Source organism: Silurus meridionalis, chromosome 4 (assembly GCF_014805685.1).
Source record: "Silurus meridionalis isolate SWU-2019-XX chromosome 4, ASM1480568v1, whole genome shotgun sequence".
In the NCBI taxonomy this organism is placed as follows: Eukaryota; Metazoa; Chordata; class Actinopteri; order Siluriformes; family Siluridae; genus Silurus; species Silurus meridionalis.
The window spans coordinates 22,352,181-22,367,260 of NC_060887.1; the positions used below are offsets into that span (position 1 = coordinate 22,352,181).

The 15,080-nt window shown below is 37.8% G+C and overlaps 1 protein-coding gene across 2 annotated transcripts; it reads right to left on the reverse strand.

Annotated features, from left to right (window-relative positions):
• Positions 1 to 374: 374 nt before the first annotated feature.
• On the reverse strand, positions 375 to 14,447 carry sim1a (SIM bHLH transcription factor 1a). 2 transcript variants are annotated; one of them, XM_046846232.1, is made up of 12 exons: positions 14,246 to 14,447; positions 13,297 to 13,954; positions 9,538 to 9,620; positions 9,027 to 9,116; positions 8,781 to 8,889; positions 8,576 to 8,661; positions 7,965 to 8,164; positions 7,528 to 7,634; positions 6,640 to 6,787; positions 3,130 to 3,295; positions 2,605 to 3,010; positions 375 to 2,445 (listed from the first exon to the last, which is right to left on the reverse strand). In XM_046846232.1, exons 2-12 carry the CDS (start codon positions 13,469 to 13,471, stop codon positions 1,748 to 1,750), a joined length of 2,268 nt encoding a protein of 755 aa, XP_046702188.1. In that variant the 5' UTR covers positions 13,472 to 13,954; positions 14,246 to 14,447; the 3' UTR covers positions 375 to 1,747. The 2 variants fall into 2 exon arrangements, with proteins under 2 accessions (XP_046702188.1, XP_046702189.1); XM_046846233.1 differs by lacking the exon at positions 14,246 to 14,447 and adding an exon at positions 14,047 to 14,074.
• Positions 14,448 to 15,080: the final 633 nt, after the last annotated feature.

Genomic DNA, 15,080 nt, shown 5'->3' on the forward strand with positions numbered 1-15,080 from the left:
AATGTCTTTATAAAATTAGAATTAGAGTTTTGGTATTTGACTGAGAGGAAAATTCGTTTTTGTTTGTTTTTTTCTAACTTTTTAACCATTCAAATACATTTAAATTTACTTCAGTAAAAATATGTGTAAAATAAAATAAGAATTAATGAGACTGGATACACAAGTCTAATTTATCAGTAAATTGATAATTAATGGAACTATATATCAAATTTGATTTTGAATTAAATAAACAAATTAAATCCTATATTAATTATCATAATGCATAATGCACTCTAATGTCCTGCTGATTGTGTTTGTTTGTTGTAGTGTGTAATTATAATTTAGGACTGTACAATTTTAATACAAAAGCTCGAGGTAGAAATTAAAGACGACACTCTGGTTTGACTGGAACTATATTTAAAACCGAAATGATTTTTTTTTTTCATTCACATAATAAATACATTTGCCACTTGTGCATCAAAACATGTTTGAGCTTATTTACATCATAAATAAATTTAGAGAAGGATTTTCCTCACTGTAAGAAAACACTGCAGTCTCAAAGAGAGCCGGTTTCTCCCAGCCAGAAAGCAGCCTGAGAGCAGAGGAAATGGACAAGCTGAGGCTCAGACAGCTCCGTCCCTGTCGGTCTGAATCAGTTAAGAGTTTTATCTCTCACACCACCAGACCTGTCACAACTCCTGTACCTCCTTCTTCCATGTCCGTCACAACACATTCACTCAGTTCAAAAAGAATTTCACATCCTGCTTTATCAGTTACAGCCTGAAGCCATACGATTTCCCCCATCATGCCATTTGTGTGAAATAAAATGAGCTGAGGTTATGAGAAATGGAAAAATAAAATCAGGATCATTCAGTTCTACATTTGGAAGTTTGCTGCAGCTGTGGTTGTCACTGACTGACAGAGCAAAGCATGGCTTGATTTGTATTCAAAATGCTGGTATAAGACAAATACTCTGACACATCAAAACATCTCATTTAATTTGGTATCTAAGATCTTACATTAAAACTCTATATTTTTTGATAAACAGGTGTTTATGCAGTCAGAAATGTCAAAAACAGTGGTGTTATGGCAGCCAGTATATCAAACCCTCCAACACTGATTACTGCTTGATTTGAATAAGATGTGTCAGATATTTGTTTTTACAATATAATCAATTTTTTTTTATTTTTCATACATTGAATCTGGGTTGTGTTTATAACAATGAATTTGATTGTGGAAAACAATGATTGGGATATGAAATGAGACTGAGGGCAATCAAATGTAAAAAGTTAAAATTGACTAATGTCACGCAAATCACCATAATCATTACAGACAATTAGATCATTCAATCCATTGTATAAGTTAAAAACAAAACAAAACATAAAAATACTGATTGCAAAAAACATATATGATGCACTTACATATTTTGTGGAGATAATCTCAACCTGTATTCATCAATAACTATGATTTTTGTCTTTTTCCTCATTGGGACATAGCTCTATTTATAATATTCGTCTCTCTCTCCTTGACCAGTCACTTCCTTTTCCAAAACCTGCTTAAACTGCTAATCTTGTAAAACAGTGACTTAAAATATTGTTCCTCTGAATCGTTGGTACTTTAAATGCAAGAATTGAGTTACCTTAATACTGAGAATACTCTAGAATCCTTCTAAGCAATGCAAATATAAAGAGAAGAGATCTCAGAACAGATAACTACAGGACTATTGAGTGTTTTGTCTCTTTTGGGAGATATAGTCAGTGTCTGAGCATCAGCTGCCGTTGGAGATTATAACGGAGGTCCCTTTATGGCTGGTGGTTTGCTCGGCTTGCATGCGCAGGTGAGAGGTCATGTCGTAGTGGGAGGAGCTTGCGCAGCCTAGCGCGTATCCTCTGAAGCTGTCCGCCTCATAGAGGTGCTCCAGTGCGTAGCCGCTGAGTGAGTAGGCAGTGTGTTTGTCCAGATACTGGCGTGGATGAGAGGGGTAGAGGGCAGGGGTGGGAGAGACGGCGCAGGAGCCCACAAGGCCCAGCTGTTGCTGCTGTTGCTGCTGTGGAGATGAAAGCTCAGTTTGCAGGAAGTCTTTGGCTTTGGCCAAACGCTCAGAGCTGGGGCTACTAAGGCGAGACAGAGGAGTGGGGCTGGGGGCGGGGCTAATCACCTGAGATGAACCCCGACATACAACTCCTTGCGGCGCTGACTGGCCAAACTCGTTACTGAAGCAGGAGCCGGTGCTCTTCGGTAGACCGTTAGCAGGCCCTAGATTCGGTTCAGTACCACTCTTTCTCAACTGCAGCCGGCTCTCTTCTTCTTTTATCATCTGCTGCGTGGCCCGGATTAGTGTCTCGATCTTGCTTGGCTCCTGCGGACTTGAGCGAAAGTGTTCGAGTCGATACCGGTCCCCTGAGTCACTGGCTGAGCCAGCATCTGGAGAGCTGACCGTGCTGTCTTCATCCCAGTGGCCTCTCACTGCGAACAAGAGTCAAAGACATCGACCAGATGCAAACTGTTAGACCAGGAGTCTCCAATCATATCCACCCAGAGTTGTTACTGTGACTACAGCTTGTCATTCTTTATGTAGAGTCACAGTTCTCAATCACATCATTAAATACTCATAGTAAGACTCACCATGTAGGCTGTGGATGGAGGTGATATGGGGCATCGCACACTCATACCCATCTCCATTTTCAGGTGGGGACTTGGCGAGAGGCAAGAGTGAGCGAGCGGCACCCCACCATGCCTCACGGCCAGTCTGTGGAGTACCCAGAAAGTATCTGCCAGCCTCACAGCGGCCACGCTCGCAAGCCTGCGAATGACCGTGACCTTGGTGATCACTGGATGCGTGATGCTCCTCAGACAGCGGCAGGCTGTAGCACAATGGGCGAGTCTCTGGGAACTGCCGGTACACGCAGGACGTATCCATGCTTTCAGATTGCTCTAATAGCTGTGGGGAGGCAGAGTCAGTCAGAGGACTCCCACCCCATGGGCTGCTGTCCTGATCAGACTCAGAGCGCTCAGTGTGGAAGTTTGGGTACTGCACAAAAAACATGCACACACATATCCATTATCCACCGTCTCTGGATATACCATTTTGACCATGCATACATGTTCAATAGGAGAGGCACATAGTTGATTGAATGCAAAACAACTCACTTGTGGGTATGGCGAGAGGCGTGTTTTGGGTTTGGTGCGGGAAGCCCTGCTTTTACTCGCTTTCCTGCTGTCGCTGACTGGGTTGGAGGGGCTGCTGTAGGTGAATGATGGTTTGTTGGATGCCGCTTGGTCTAAGGACAGCTGTAGACCTTTGTATTCAGTTTCACTGTTGAGAAAATTCTAAAGCTGCAGCTGAAATCCAACAGGTATTGCACTCAGCAGGCTTAAAATCAATACTTTCATTACACAAAGACAAGCTCTCTAGCGGAGTGGTGTGTGGCTGTTTGTATAAGTGCATCTCTGGTGTGTTTGTGTACTAGGGCTTTTTTATTTCAACTCTCCCAATGCTTTAAATGCAAGCTAACATCTGTTAGGTAATTAAGGACGCAGTTGCTCATTTAGAAGCGCTCTGTGTGAAAGTGTTTATGCATGTGCTGGAGAGAAACAGAGTGCATGCGTAAGAAAGCAAGAGGTACAGTTGGAAACCATTGTTTCTCCTGCAGATTGGAGCAAGGCTTTTACAAACAAACGACAGAGGGGAAGCGTCTTCGTTCAAATACGCAGTGAGATTAAGAGCTATGTCTGGCTAAACCAAGCTCATACGCAGATCCTGCATGAGGCATAACTAGGAAATGGAAATTGATTTCTGAGCAAAGTGTGTTATAGATTTTTCTTCCCTCTGAAGATTTAACTTTCAAACCAAGAAAACTGCCTGGAGAGTCCAGAGCACAGATCAGTCAAAGATCAAGTCATTCAAAAGCACATATATAGACAGACACTTATGCATTCTTATTGACGAATCTTAATCTGAGTCACTGGGAAATGAATCTATATCTAATGTTATAGGTTGAAGACAAAAGAAAAAATAAGCAAAAACACACACACGTCTTACTATCTTTCTGAAGACTTTCCACTGACATAATTATATCATTAATTATTGATTAATAATTCATTATTTATATTTAATATAACCTTAACTAAAAGCTCTTTTAGTGATCTTAATAAAAATAGACAAAATCGGGTTAAAGAGCTTTTTTAAATTAAAGAGCTGTTATTAAGAACTTCAAATGGCATAATTATTAATGTACAAACAAAAATACAGGCCTTTAAATTAAAAAGAGATAAAAAAGAAAGAAAGAAAAACCAAATTTTTATTTTATATTTGTAGTTTTACAGTTTTACAGAAATAATTGTAAATGTTTAGGTTTTTTTTGGTCCTCACAAATGACCAAAAAATAGCTTGAATACATGCACACATACACACGTACACGTTTACACTCCGTACTGCAGTGAACAAACAGATATTCTGATCACAGCTAGGATAAGAAGCCAGACACATTCACCTGCTTCTTCTCTGAACAAAGATTTGCTTTTGTAATTATGAGACAACACACACACACACACACACACACACACACACACACACACACACACACAGTGCAGGGTCAAACATGAGCAGGCCTCTGCACCTAAATTCACCTGCTTCAGATGTAAGAGCATTGAACTGGGGATCAAACACATGCCTGCCATCACAGGGAGAAACAGAACTCTTAGCAACACACTTAACAAGCTGTGCGCTATAAACACTCATCATCTTTACAGCCTATTAATTAAGGCTCATAAACACTTCTTTTTATGACTTTGAGCTCGGGGAGCTGCATGAAGCTGCTCCCAGCTTCACATTAGCATGAGCGCCTAGCACCTCTTTTGCTTAATGGAGGCTTTTATGGAGCTGAATCATTCACATCTGCAACAGGCAGGCTAAATGAGAGCTAAGGCATAGATGTCAGGCACTGGCACTGCTTCCACAGGATGTTCTGGAACTGCAAAGACACAGAATCTTATTTCACTCATCTGTGTAGCCCTCACTCCCAGCCCCAACATGACGGATGGCTTCTTAGCCAGAGTCGCTTCATTCTTTACGGAGAGTTCCAGAGAAATAGTGATAATGCATCCGAATGCATGACAAATAAATCAGGCTTGAATCAGCCAACCATATAATTCTTGCCATGAAGAGTCACAGTTGAGAATGCTGTTTTCACACAAACTTCCCACCTGATAGACACGTAGTAGCACTCATGACCAATGGTCATTCCAACTGTTTGCTATCAGCTTATAATATAAGAGCTGCATTCATAGTGAATTATAGCACATTTGCTATCATTTAAATTGTAAAATAAAGTTCATCACATCACAAAAAATGGAGTACTGATAAATGTACCAGCATTAAACAAATATGTATGTAATTTGTCCACAATTGCATCCTGACTCATTACAGCTCATGTATTTTAACATGGTTTATATGCCAGTGTAGTAATCCTCTTTCCTTTCACACAACAACAGCACTAACCTCCAGGGTAAAGACCAGCGCACCTTCTCAGATGCGTATAAACGTGCCGCTGCATACTAATTTCTGCTTCTCACGCCACCATGAGCAGGAAAGGTTGCACAAGCAGAATGACATGGACAAAACGGAAGTGCCCATTTACGGTACTCGACAGGTGCACGCTGTGCAATTTTTTTAAGCCACAGACATGTTTCAGAGCGGTGCACAGTGCGATTAGCTGAGCAGAAGCAAGAGCACGTCTGGGGTTACTGGGGTCAGCATCGCTTTCACCATACATGGGTGTAATTGTAGGAGTTAGCTGTGAGAACAGGCTAGTAAAGAACTAGGCTTATCAAATAAATAAACTCAAAGAAACCTTAAACAAAAAGAAAAACCCTTTCCTTAGATTTTATTTCACGTTTAAGTAATGCATGATTATTACTGCATTAATGGATTCAGGCATTTTGAGGAAAGACAAACTAAAATGTGCATAGGCTTTGATTTTGTTTTATTGTGGTATTATTATATTCCAGAATATGTTATGGTATTTTTACCTTCTAAACTATGCAGGTGTAGTGATTAGCATGTGCAACATGTGTATTTGATAAATATTTTCAAATGATATCTATGTTTTACATTCTCTTTCCTATTTATTCGGCTATGAGATTGAGGTTATTTGTACACAGCATTTTTGTTGCTAGTCATACAGTTGAGCAGCAGTAAAGTAGCCATGTCCTGGATTGCTGTAGCAGCAACGTAAAGCTGTCAGGTTTATTTAACATAATTATATTCCTAATTATATTTGAATGAAATCAGTTAAATATTATGCATAACATGTATATCACAGAGCCTAATGTAACAAAACAAACTACTCTATATCTTTCGGTCGTTTATTACACATTAACAGCAGATTACAAATCATTATATTTCAACTGAAACTATGCTTTTTTTTCCCCACTGAATTTTGATCACTGCCTAAATAGTGAACTATATTACCATCAAATTGAAGGTGTATTATATGAACGTCAACCTGATTGACATGTTTATAATGAAGCTTCTAGTACAACCTCTTCAATTACTTTATAAATAGGTTTCAGGCCACACAAGCTGGTAGATGTCACCCTTAATTGTTTGTGTGATGGAAAGAGATAAGAAAGGAATAAATAACAAAAAAGCATACTCACGTGAGGACATAGTTGACACTGACAATACAGTGAGGTCTGGAGGATCTGCTGTTATGTACAATGGTTGCATAGCTCTGCACCCACACCCAGCCTCCTTCCTTAGCCAAAAACCTGTAATACTTTGTAGTGACCTGACCCTTCACCAACACTGCAGACAAAGAAAACAGAGAACAGATCTCAGATCAAAGGGATTTGGATGTCGAATTATCTGTTAATAAGAAAAACAAAAACATTTATGAAACATTTTTTGTTATTAAATTGTGCACTAAAAATCATAAAATACTGCCCCCCAATCTCTAACACAAAACTTTATTTTCCCCCACGTCCCCTTCACCATGTATTCATTCTCTACATCTAACCAGCAGTAATTTGCTGCTCTTTCTGCAGTCATGTTAATTTAATATACATATAAGAAACTGTATTATTATTATTATATACATACAAGATTGTGTTTATCTCTGTGTGATATAAACTTTATTAAAGATTCATTTTTTACAATTAGGAGGAAAAGAAAACACTGTTAACTCCATTATGATGCTTCTTTTCATGTCGGCTATCTTTTTTTTTCTAGTTAGATTTTTTGTTAATCGAATCTGAAGTATGTTGTCTTAAAATTAATTAATTGTAAAATATGATTGCAAAACTGACAATCAGGTCATAAGTGCGTTTTAATTAAATTCAATGTATTGGTTTATAATTTATTTATGTCCCTCGTTGTGCTGTATAGATGTAAGGCATTAATATATTAATAACCCATACAGTGAAAAGTGGAGTGCTGTGTTTATTGTGCGTAATAGTGTTGTGATTATTCCTGTGGCTACAGTGTGACTGGCCATGTCAGAGGGAGGAAGGTAACCAGAGGAATGAGCAAAAACAAAGCTAACTCACACAAGTGGTGTGCACAGCGTAGGTGAAAGGTGTCACAGCTGTGGACGTGATGGTAAAGAGTCTTCTCTATTAAATCCTGTGGCTCGTAGCCAGTAAGCTCTGCCACCCTGGCAAACCAACATGGAGGAGAATAATTACATTGCCAATGAGCACACAAACACCTGCGCACACACACAGACCCACTCACACACACTTACACACAGACACATAATGCGAATTTGTACAAATATAAGCCTAACATGCAAACATGCATGTTGTACAAAATAACAGGTGCACATGCGTGTTCATGTTGGAACATAAACAAAAATACAAAGCTTCATACACAAACAGACACACACACTCATATACACACATATACATACAGTACATACATTTGCTGCAGGATAAATGTACAAATGTGCAACATCCTTTTAACAGGGGCTGAGGATGCGAACTACCTGGAGTCGAGGAAGATGAGCTTCATGTCCAGACTGGCTCTGAACATGAACATGTTGCTGTGGAGCTTGATTTCAGTCACTGCACTGGGGGGTAATGAGTGACCCACAGCCACCAGACCCACGTTCTGATAGCAGCCATCAAACAGAGACATGTCTAAGCTGTACTGGCGGATTTTTAGATAGCCACTGCAATGAATCACCTTCATGAAATTGGAAAAAAAAAAGAAAAAAAAAAGAAAATAGGCACTGGAATTAGAACAAATAATAAAAAAGATACATACATGCAAAAAACATTCACAAATTCTTAAGTTTATATATATATCATGAGTGTTATGTGTTCTGTACTGTTAGAGAAAGAAAGAAAGAAAGAAAGAAAGAAAGAAAGAAAGAAAGAAAGAAAGAAAGAAAGAAAGAAGTTCGGTGCGGAGATATCTCCTTTTTAATCCACAAAAAAAAAAAAAAAATTATAATTTTAAAATTAATTTTAATTTTCTAAAAATATAATAAATAAAAACTAATAAAAACTAATCCGTTTAAATCAAGAAAACTGCATTTATATTTTAAAGACTCTGTTGTAAAAAGGTTTAACAGGTGAAAAGAAATTAGCAAACCTTATACCCGCCGCATGTCAGACCCGCGTTTCTTTTGGCCAGGACGCATTTCATTCTCAAAAAGAAAGAGCGCTCCATTTCATATTCTAAATATAAAAAGACGAGAGATAAAAGGGCCACATTAGATAGGGTACACATGCTTGTGCAGCGTGAACGTGTGTATGAGTTAGGCAGTGTGTGTGTGTGTGTGTGTGTGTGTGTATACCCTGCACGAAGTGAGAATGGTAAGGCTGGTGCGCGGTGAGCACTGCGGTCATCTCATCATGATCAGCGGGATGGATGTACTCATAAATACTGTTCCCCGTCAGCTCTACCTGTTAAAATGAACCTCTGTCATCCTGCTCAAACACGCATTCACACACAGCAGGGAGCCACGTGGCTCACACACTACAAAAAAAAAAAAACACGCAGGAATAATGTATAGAGAAAATAATGGTGGCATGCACTTTACCTGGGACAGGCCTAAGTGCACAGACGCAGTCTCAGAAATGTACATGATCTTTCCATCCGGTGCGACCACGAAAATAAACCCGTCCAAAGTCTGAGAAATAAACACAATTTGCATCGATAGATAAGATAAGATAAGATAAGATAGATAGATAGATAGATAGATAGATAGATAGATAGATAGATAGATAGATAGATAGATAGATAGATAGATAGATAGATAGATAGATAGATAGATAGATAGAATGAAAATACACGCTTTTTCTGTTGCACTATTTAATATTTAAAATTCCTAAGGCGAAAAAAAAACACATAAAAGGTGAATTCGCGCATTTACAAGGTGGATGTTTGTGTTTTCTCTCATACAGAACAAAACAAAATATAGCAGCTAATTTTCAACAACCATAATTCCTAGGATATATGATAAATATTAAAATAAATAAAAATAATTTAGGAAAAATAATAAATGATTATTACTAGCAGTAGTAGTATGAAATGATGAAATGTAGTTCTACCTGTAGTAAATGGGATCCGAGCTCACGGCCCACGTTGTCCAGAGAACTGGCTCTGCTCACGTGGCCCCATGATTCCCCCAAACCTGCACAAAAATACATTACATTTCATACAAATACAGAGAACAAGCAGTGCATTCAAATTACTATTACTATTATTATTATTATTATTATTATTATTATTATTATTATTATTAGTATGCGTTTGAATTGTGTAGAAAGGATGTAGTAAAGGCAGTAAAGATGTAGTGGGATGGACAGAGCAGTGCTAAGAGCAGTGCTAAGAGCAGTGCGGAGGTGCAGTCTGCTCTCAGCCCTGCCGCAATCCCCTATTGAAATGCAAATCTGCGAAAACAAACAAGGATCACAGCAAAGCCCCGATTCCCATTTTAATATTAACCAAATATACACTTCGGGTTTACACAACAGAAACAATCAAATCATTGCTGAAGCACAACTCAAACACAGACGGCCTGCACATCCTCATTCACTTCTAACTGTGTGTCTCCTGAAATCTCCAGCACTGCTCGCGTTTATACACCACTCCAACTCGTGTGTGTGTTCACAGCAACATGTCTGCTTTACACTGACAGTTTAATACAGGCTAATAAGAATGCTGAAGACATGATAAACACGAAAATCAGACCGTTTTGGGGAAATCACGTGCTGGTTTTTTTTTGGTTGAACTGGAAGGTGTGTAGATTATTTTCTCAGGTACAGATCTAAAAATAAATAAATAAGTGTTGGACATTGGTGGAAATCTGGGTTAGTGATATTGTACATTTAATGCGCCAGAGCTTTGAAGGGTTTTTGTTGCACTTGACCTACCGCAGTGGAAAAAACTAATCTACAGTTTAAGATCATTACAAAATGAAGTTTGTTAGGCAGCAGTAATGAGATGTGTGTGCTGGGCGGCTGGAAGGCGTTTGTACTGAACTAAGCGGCTTTCAAACAAAAGCGCTCGTTTGTGCTGATAAAAGAGTAAATCCAGTGAAGCGCTCCACAAGAAGCCTTTCAACTGCGTGCAGGGCGAAAAAATCACCTCCATCTTCCCAACATTACAGACCCGACTGGAGACTTTCCAACAGAGTCCAAATCCCCTACTAACCTGAGCAAACCGGCAGAATAAATCTCATTACAAATAGAGAGTCGACTAGATGTCTGTGTTTTTCACATGAATAACAACCACAATCACAACCACCACAACAACAACAACAACAACAACAATAATAATAATAATGATGATAATAATAATAATAATGATAATAATAATAATAATAATAATAATAATAATAATAATAATAATAATAATAATAACAATAATAATAATGATAATAATAATAATAATGATAATAATAATAATGATAATTTATATTTGATAATAAAATGTATTAATATAAGACACAAAGATACTTATCTATATTAATAAAAATGTTTATATATTTCACGCAAAGAGAATATACTACTACTACTACTACTACTAATAATAATAATAATGATAATAATAATAATAATAATAATAATAATAATAATAATAATACAAGATAAATCATAAAACTAAACGGCATCTAAACATATAACATTCATGTTTTTACTAAATAATTATTAACAGAAATAATGTAATCTAAATATTATTATTTTTTATTATTGTTATTATTATTATTATTATCATTACTATTATCATTATTATTGTTATTATTATGATTATGATGATGATGATGATGATGATGATTATTTCTCCATTTGTTTTTAATAAAATAAAATAAACCGTACAAATAGAAACGGAATTTACTGCCTGTTGTTTGGTTTGTTTTCGTTGGACATTAGGGGAAAGTTAGAAAAGGTTAACATTCGCGCGCCAGGGCCGTAAATAACGCGCTCTCACAAGCACACTCTCACCTTTGTTAGTATTCAGATAAAATTTTATGTTCTGCGACATCGCACAACACTGCAGCTCAGGGCTCAGGATACTCGCAGTGTGTCATTACCCTGACCCCGAGCTGCGCGTGCACACAGCGCAAAGCGCCACGAGGAGGAAGAGGATGATGATGATGATGATGATGGCAAGAAAACGCTGGCCGGAGCACATCTGCTTCTGAAATCTGTTTCTGGATCACTGCGCTAGTGTGTGGAGCTCTAGTGTGAATGAAAGGCCAGACAGCATAGCTTAAAATAGCTTAAAAACTCTTTACCTCTGTCTAATCATCACCAGTGTCTCATGTTCATATTTATGATCTAACACAAAAACAGGTTTGTTCTATTAAAGTTATCAGAGCCTGGCTTCATAACAGGGAAATGGTTTACCACACGCGCACAGTGAAGAGTTGAATTTAGATTCTTGACTCATTCACGAAAGATCTCGCGGATATTTAAAATGCACCTGAAGCAGGCAGGGAATAAATTGCACGATAAATATTTTGATCAAATCTCTGCTCAAATCCTCCTGACGAGATTTTTTAGCTTAATGGCTTATGGTTGCTATGAACATGAAAGGAGATTTCCACTTGATCAGTTTATTTGAAGTTGTGTGTGCATGCTAAATGATCGCTCCAGGTCCAGGCGCATGTGGAAGTATGAAGGGTGAAACAGTGAGTCTCGACATTTCCCCACCAGAGCCTCGATCAAAAGCCGCCTCACAGCTAACATTTCACTTTGATATGCGACTCCTGGAAAGCAGGAGCGCCGTGAGGGACTGACTCGAGCTTCTCCGCCACGCGTGAACATCCTCACGGCCAGTGCACTACACAGGTGTGAGGTGTACAGCGAGAAAGCCGGAGTCTGGGGCTGGGCGTGTGATGCACAGCGGCGTGTGCTGGAGAAGATCAGCGCTAATTGGCGCGGCACTCCTTCACTCACGGCCCAAAGACTGAGGCTGAGAGAGAGAAAGAGAGAGAGAGAGAGAGAGAGAGAGAGAGAGAGACAGACTAATCCCCTTCAGCAGCTACACGCCTGCTTGCCTCTGAAAACACTACATCTCTATACATACAAAACCTACACGATCAGCCACTTGTTTAAACTCACAACATGACCTATAAAGGAAAATATTATTATTATTATTATTATTATTATTATTATTGTGTAGTAGTATCCTTATTATTATTATTATTATTGTGTAGTAGTATCCTTATTATTATTATTATTATTATTATTATTGAGTAGCAGTATCCTTATCATTATTATTATTATTATTATTATTATTATTATTATTATTAACGACATTAAAATTTATCGTAATCATAATAATACTTTTTAGACTAAAAATATATATATATATATATATATATATATATATATATATAAAACATAAAAAAAGTATAAAAATAAAATTAAGCAAGCAACGCAATATATTAATATATCTACAATTGGATCAAATAATTATTATTTTTTAACAATTTGAAAATATCTTTTTGGATCAAAACAGGAATACAATAATACAGTTATAATAATTCGCACACCAAGTTTATAGGAATTGATATTTACAGGCTATATATTAGGATAAAGAAAACCCGAATATATATTTTAGATATAGAAATTGTATAGATATAATCTGCACTTCTGCATTTCTTTTCATTCGAAATAGTAAAAATACATTTAGAAAACGAATAACAAATAATAATAAAAATAAAGAAATTAAATATCAAAATTAATAATAATAATAATAATAATAATAATAATAATAATAATAATAATCAAGTGTAGTAAGATATTAAATCTGAGGAAAGAGTTTAAGATGAAGTTTGATGATCTTGATGACAGTCTCACCTTCAGGAAACACCAGTCTCATTTTCAGGTAGCTGGTGGTCAGGCGGATGATGGAGGCTTTATCGAGCTGTGATGTGATGGCAGAGGGAAGCGGCAGCAGTTTGGCCAGTTCATAAAACTCACTGTTCTCCTTCTCCCGCCGAGTCCGGGCCGCATTTTTCGACTTCTCTTTCATTATTTTTAAAGCTGCACGGTGCTCGACACGCCGCCAGTGTTTGGATCGCACTCCCAAGAACCAAGAGCAAAAAAAACCAACAACCAAAAAAACTAATCACACTCACGCAGACACACAAAGCCTTCGGTTCAGCGGAGCAGGAGCAGGAGCAGGAGCAGGAGCAGGAGCAGGAGCATCACCAGATCAGCTGGACATGGAGTCTAGAGCTCGCCTTTCTCACATGGAGTGCGTCAGTCGCACACATTCCTCAATGTTTCCAAGGAAAAAAAACCCGATGCCTACCGACTTTAGAGGGTCTCACAAAGCAGCAAACACTGAGACTTCATATCTAACAGTGAGAGGGAGCTTTGTTTTGTTTTTTTGAGGTTTATCCGCATTGAACAGCTTCAGGTTCTTCATTCAGCGCCAAATCCACTGGGGCCAAACACTTCTTCATACAGAAATAACCAGAAGGAGAGCATCCAGAATGAACGCCGCACGTCCCTGAAACAAACCAATCACAGCGTTACAATTAAAATGTGCTATTAAAATTGTGTAGATATTTTCAGATATAAATATTTAATGTAGAGCAGAACCTCTGTGAATCCACCTGGACAGTGAGAGTGAAGGGTTAGTGAGCTTGAAGTGGTTGTTACCGATTAACCTCATGGTGACACATTATTTAGACAGTTAAAGTGGACAACCACTGAAACAATACAACACCACACACACACACACACACACACACACACACACACACACAATTCACAGAGAAAGTAATGCATTCCTATTCACCTTCGCATCACAAGGCAAACTTTGATGTGGTTTTTTTTCTCGGTCCAGGTTGTACCATTCCACAACATGAAATATCCAGATTCAGTGTTACAGCCGGAAACTCCACAGCAAATGCAGGAGAAAATAAAAAAAAATATTAATTACAAACACTGCGGGAATTTTATCCACAGATTTCGGCTGGAAGGATGCGAGTGTTACTTTGCTGCCATGCGCTATTCCAAACTCTGTAGTTGAGTCTCAGGAAGCCCCGCCCTCATTGTGAGCCTGCTGCCGCCCCCGCTCTGATTGGCCAGCTCGAGCTCGAGCCTGCGCGTCGATTGGACAGACGCATATAGACGGCTGAAGTGAAAGCAGGATTTGGTAGACATGGTAACCTCTGACCCTCACACATAATAACATGGAACATCTAGGCACCAATATCTGGGTGTGCAGAATAACATGTAGGCCATTATACTAATATTAACTCGTGCAGGACCCAGTTTATATTTATATTCTACTCATAGTTTCAGGAATAGACTTTCCTATTTATGCAGATTATTAATATATGTTTACTAAGCAAATGAACAAATCTACTAGTGAAAATTGTGAATGAAGCAAATATTGAAATAAAGCTACTGCTACTAATAGAACATTTTTTTTAATTTAAACCTTTTTTTATAGGCTATTGTTAAAAAAATAAAATCAATTCAATAATTCTTAATTTACAAATACATTTTCTCGTCTTGAAAAACTCATGGGAATGGTTTTTATATATATATATATATACAAATATAATAATTAAAAACAGTGATTAACATGGCTGAAATGTAATAAATAAATGTACAAACAAGCAATG

Bases quoted from the DNA above. Each gene is read 5' to 3' on its own strand.
- sim1a (XM_046846232.1), bottom strand. From the start codon at position 13,471: ATGAAAGAGAAGTCGAAAAATGCGGCCCGGACTCGGCGGGAGAAGGAG. The intron at 8,890-9,026 runs GTAAAGTGCATG...TCATTTTAACAG, and splicing joins TGCACTTAGGCCTGTCCCAG to GTAGAGCTGACGGGGAACAG. The intron at 8,165-8,575 runs GTTTGCTAATTT...AATTTCATGAAG, and splicing joins TGACATGCGGCGGGTATAAG to GTGATTCATTGCAGTGGCTA.